At 30.4% G+C, this 6,000-nt stretch overlaps 1 protein-coding gene across 1 annotated transcript in view; it reads left to right on the top strand.

Annotated features, from left to right (window-relative positions):
* The window catches only part of LOC106472404 (synaptogenesis protein syg-2-like), a 28,468-nt gene that overhangs the window by 2,331 nt on the left and 20,137 nt on the right, over positions 1-6,000 (top strand). Inside the window, exon 2 of the mRNA XM_022400984.1 lies at positions 2,416-2,526. Within this exon, the coding sequence (XP_022256692.1) occupies positions 2,416-2,526 (111 nt within the window). The remainder of the gene's footprint in view (positions 1-2,415; positions 2,527-6,000) is intronic.

The raw sequence follows: 6,000 nt of genomic DNA, 5'->3' as shown, positions 1-6,000 counted from the left end.
GTATGCAGCTTAATATATTTTATTATACCATATGTAGCTTAATATATTTTATTATACCGTATGCAGCTTAATATATTTTATTATACCCACATATGGTATAATAAAATATATTAAGCTGCATACGGTATAATAAAATATATTAAGCTACATATGGTATAATAAAATATATTAAGCTGCATACGGTATAATAAAGTATATTAAGCTACATATGGTATAATAAAAGATATTAAGCTGCATATGGTATAATAAAATATATTAAGCTGCGTATGGTATAATAAAATATATTGAGCTGCATACAGCTTAATATACTTTATTATACCGTATGCAGCTTAATATATTTTATTATACCATATGTAGCTTAATATATTTTATTATACCGTATGCAGCGATACGTGTAAGAATTATAAATTTGTATGATTTAAAACTACATTTTTAAAGACGTTATTTCAGAATCTACTTTAATAAATATTTATAAATGAATATGTGTGTATAGTACGTAATATAATATTTTCATTCATATAAAATTATATATTTTTTTTGATCGTATATACACTACCAAACAACAAACAAACAAAAATCCCAATGTTTAAATATCATTGGTTTTGAATTAACCGGCCGTGTAACTATTAGAACACGGTATTTAGGTCAGTTAACGTTATAGATCAAATGTGTAGAAACGAAATCTAAATACAAGATTTGATGAATATTAAAAGTGTGTAACAACTGCATGATCAATTTGTAAAGCTAAATCATCATTTTTAGAGGTCATACTAATTTCCTGCTTAAATTAATGGTCATTAGAGCTCTTATTAAAATCCTTAAGAATTGTTGTCTTAGTCTCTTAATGACCGTAAATTTTAATTAAGTTTTAATTCTCTTCTGATAACAAACAGTAACGTTAGTTTATACAATTGTTTGGATTTAAGTTATGTTTCAAACAATTGTGTACGAATCACTGTGATTACTAAAACAAGTAAATATTAGTTTCTTTGGTAGTGATGGGAACAACGGTTCTTCAGCCAATACTAATTACACAAGAGATTGTCTCTGAGTCTGTAATTACATATTAGTTAAATTAAACTACATATTCTATGTTTTACGACAGACCAAATTTCTAGGGTTATACCATTCAGCATATATCATTAATATATATATAGATAGATAGATACTTAAGCTTATTTACTGAACTCAAAGTAACTGTTCATTTGTTGGACTGTGTTTAATTTATATTCATCAATTCATCCAAAATAAAATCTAACGTAAGTTCAAACAAAAATCTACACAAACAACCTGCGCTGCACTATATACATATATATTAAATTTGTTTCGTAAAAATGTCGATACGAAACGTTTTCAAAGAAATTAACGTGGTTACAACCTGCGTTAATTCAGTAATATTTTTAGTTAAACTTTTATGTAACAGTTTAAATTAAGTTATTTATTAAATTAATTTCATTTTCTCCAACTGACGTTAATTTGTGATTTTTAAATACTAGGAAGGTTAACCAGGTGGATGGAGAATGTTCTAGGTACATGTAATAACTGATATTAATATCTTATTACAATTAACATGTTTTTACATGAACTACGGGTTTTATATTTTACATTGTTTATTATGATATTAATATCTTACTACAATTATCATATCGTTACACGAACTACCGGTTTTATATTTTACATTGTGGATTATGCTATTAATATCTTACTACAATTATCATATCTTTACATAAACTACGGTTTTATATTTTACATTGTTGATTATGATATTAATATCTTACTACAATCATCATATCGTTACATGAACTGCCAGTTTTATATTTTACATTGTTGATTATGATATTAATATCTTACTACAATCATCATATCGTTACATGAACTAACGGTTTTATATCTTACATTGTGGATTATGCTATTAATATCTTACTACAATTATCATATCTTTACATGAACTACGGTTGTATATTTTACATTGCTGATTATGCTATTAATATCTTACTACAATCATCATAGCTTTACTTGAACTGTCGGTTTTATATTTTACATTGTTGATTATGCTATTAATATCTTACTACAGTCATCATAGCTTTACTTGAATTGATAAAATATAAAACCGGCATTGTTTATTATGATATTAATATCTTACTACAGTCATCATAGCTTTACTTGAACTGACGGTTTTATATTGTCGACTATGAAGCTTTAGAGAACAAAGAATCACGTACATCAAGAAAATTGAAAGAGTGAGAACAAATTAATTTTATATAATCTTCTTTCTCTGTCTTTCTTCTTCTTCATAACTCATTTCGTTTCTTCTGCTGAGCTGGTTAGACTCTATAAAATAATTCATATTATTAGTGACATCTACAAGCTAGCTCTTCCTTTCATTCATTTAAATAAAGCGTTTCACCACCACAGTTCCTCCCAGAGAACCACTTATCGTGGATGAAAACGGACAGCAACTAAAGGGTTTGGTTGGACCGTTCAACGAAGGACAGTCATTGACGTTGACGTGCAGCGTCACTGGAGGTGAGTTGATTTCGATTGGATGACTGTAGTAAAAAAAAAAGCGAGTCTCATGCTTTGTACTCGAAGAAAGTATATTTACTTTCTTCTTATCGAAGCAAGCCATGTCTCTCTACAGGATTCAATCAGTCTTCCAGTGTGTGTGTGTAGTAGAATTCACAAATTTTCAATTGTCAGTTATAAGAAAAGTTACAATAGTTTTATCCACTAGCCTTTATCTTCAATCACCAATAAATGTCTTCTGCTTCTTTGAATTGAGCTCTTCCTTTTTAATATACAACCTTATCGTTAGGTGTTTAGTTACTGCAAGCATTATACGCTATTTTTAATTAATAGGTAATCATATAATTAGAAGGCTACATTATGTGATCTTTCAACATGTGAAATGCTCTTTCAAGAATGTAAATAGTGCTTTTCACTTATTAATAGGTAAGCATATAATTAGAAGGCTACATTATATGATCTTTCAACATGTGAAATACTCTTTCAAGAATGTAAATGGTTCTTTTCACTTCTATTGTTAAAACTCCTGAAATGGAGTTAGCTATCCGTATCTCTGTACAGAATACAAACTGTCTTTCAAGGCTACATTATTATAACATTGTCCATTGAAAAGAACAAGTAGTGTAATCTTCAAAACGTTACTTCAAAACTTCACCACTAAACTTTACCTCAAAACTTTACTTTAAAACTTCACCTCTAAACTTTACTTCAAAACTTCACCTCTAAACTTTACTTCAAAACTTCACCTCTAAACTTTACTTCAGAACTTCACCACTAAACTTTACTTCAAAACTTTACCTCAAAACTTTACTTTAAAACTTAACTTCTGTCTGATACAACATCACGAAAGACACTCACAGCTAAACTAGTACCGGTACTAATCACAACAAGTGCGACGTTTTTGCAATTTTAGCTTTTATTTAACTTAACACCACATCTAGACTTAATTTAACTAAGGGCATTTACAACAGATTACATTCTGAACAACGAGAGAAATTAAATATTTTTTTATTTGTTTTAGCACACATATTTAAATTCGAGAACCAGATGTTCGAGCAGCCAATATTCAACTCGTGGGTACCTGGGCCAAAAGTGATTTAGTTATACTTTGTCTTTCTAGTATTGTTTTATGACTCCACAGAGAGACATATTGTTTTTCTATTGTTTCTTCTTCTTCCAAACACGTTTTTTTTTTGTTTTAAAATTGGATTTCATTCACCACTGTATTCAAACATTGTCATCGACTGGGTGCAGTCTGTGAAAAGCCACTTCTAAAGCTGACAAAACAAATTTTCAATTTGCTCATAAAATGACTAAGAACAAAATGTACTGACCTACATGTATATATTGGTAGAGGTGAAAAAATATATATGTATTATTCCTCTGGAACATCTATTCTTTGTTTGTAGTAATTATTATCCACACAATCTTTCAAACAAATTTTTGCGTCACGAAATGTGTTAGTCAGACATTATAAAATAATTTATGTATCTATTGTACATTGTAGTTGTAATTTTCACTTTATTATTTAGTGAACAATTAATTCTAAAAACAGTTATCATAATCATGACTTAGTAACCTCTTTACATAAATATATAATTAACGTTACAGAAACTACTTTTATTCAAACGTGCTACTCGCTTAACAATGATAATTCTTTTATCTAAATGAATATTTCTCTTCAGACGACCACCATCTAAATAAATAAGTCAATCTAAAACACTTGGCTAATTTATATTACTACTAATGAATAGTTTTGACGTAATTAAATAGGTGCATCGAACCGATATCCACTCAGAAGACTTGGTTTTATTCCTCACCAACCAATTCTCTATTATTAATTAATTGTTTTCTAAGGTTAAGGACCGAGTGTGACCTATAGTTAAGCGTACTTACCTATGAATTGGAGAGTTTGTGGTTCGTGTCTCGTTACCACAAAACTCACCGAGCACTTTGAGACCGTGCGTACATTATAACAATAAGGGTCAAGCCACACAATTCCATTGTAGTAGTCCAAGAGTTGAAGTTTAGTGCTAGCTGCCTTCTCTCTCGACAATCATTTCAAAAGTAGAGTCTAACGCGTTTGGTCCTCGAGTATTTTTGGCAAATGTCACAAACAAATAATATAAAGATAGATTGACAGTCTCGTTCAAGAAGGTTAGAAGAACCTGGGATTAGCATTAGTAATCCTGCGACCTAATAACTAACGGAACAAAATATTACTTTGAGAAAAATGACTATAACTTAAATTCAGAAGAAAAGATTATTTGTGATTGGTCAACTGATAGCACGTTATTTTTGAAATGCATACCCGAGTTAAAATAATATTAACTTCAAAGCTTGTTTGTTTGTTTTGAATTTCGCGCAAAGCTACACGAGGGATATGTGCGCTAACCGTCCCTAATTTAGCAGTGTAAGACTAGAGGGAAGGCAGCTATTCAGCACCAACCACCGCCAACTCTTGGGCTACTCTTTTACCAACGAATAGTGAGATTGACCGTCACATTATTACGCCCCCACGGCTGAAAGGGCGAGCATGTTTGGTAAGACGGGGATTCGAACTCGCGACTCTCAGATTGCGAGTTGAGTGCCCTAACCACCTGGACATGTCAGGCCTGGCTTGAAAGCACAAGTATGAATAAAAAAAAAAACGTAATAAATACTGCTCTCCAAAACAAATCATAACGACAGCAAGCTCAAAACATTTTTTTATTCTTTAGTTAAAGAACGATTTATTTATTATTCTTCTACTTTTTATTTACCATAAGTTCTTTGTAAACTTTAAGAATAAGAACTTTCAGCATTGCTTTTGCAACTTAGTTTGTTTTTCGACTTAGTTTTGCCTCAAAAACTAAGAAATGAAGAGAAAGCATGAAATATTCATTACAAGTTGGATGAGGTTCAACCATGATTTGGGGTATTTATGTGAGGAACATTAATCTTAGATACTTTAAAGTGAGTCTGACAAAAGAATAGACCTTTTGTATATAAATCCTTGTTTAAAAGTATTACATTCATATATGATATTTTCATCCCATACAGTGTTGGTATGGTTCTTTACCTAACACCGACAAGTCTTCCAGAATGGTTTGCTTTAACCATTCGTAGAGACCTGATTATTTATAATAAATACAAAACCTATGAAAGGCAGGAAATATCTACACATCGTTCGAGGTTTAGGACACTAGCTAAACTGTTTAGAAAGAAATTTGCAAGGAAATGTAACGAAAGAAAGTTATCGTTTTCTCTACAGCTTTGAAGAATAAACGATCCAGAGGGAAACTGTTTCTGCACTGAGTGATGTTTCGTGACTTCATACGAAACATCTCATCCCATAGAAATGCATCACGATACGTTTTGTTTAAAACTGTATAAGTAACATATTTTTTTATTGAGTTTATGTATATCCCTTCTTATTTTTTAAATAAGTAACAGATAGCAAATATATAAAGATTTGAGAAATATAGTTTGTAT

Source organism: Limulus polyphemus, unplaced genomic scaffold, assembly GCF_000517525.1.
Source record: "Limulus polyphemus unplaced genomic scaffold, Limulus_polyphemus-2.1.2 Scaffold5303, whole genome shotgun sequence".
NCBI classification, from domain to species: domain Eukaryota; kingdom Metazoa; phylum Arthropoda; class Merostomata; order Xiphosura; family Limulidae; genus Limulus; species Limulus polyphemus.
The sequence above is the reverse complement of the archived record's forward strand: the minus strand, read 5'-3'. Positions and strand labels throughout refer to the sequence as shown.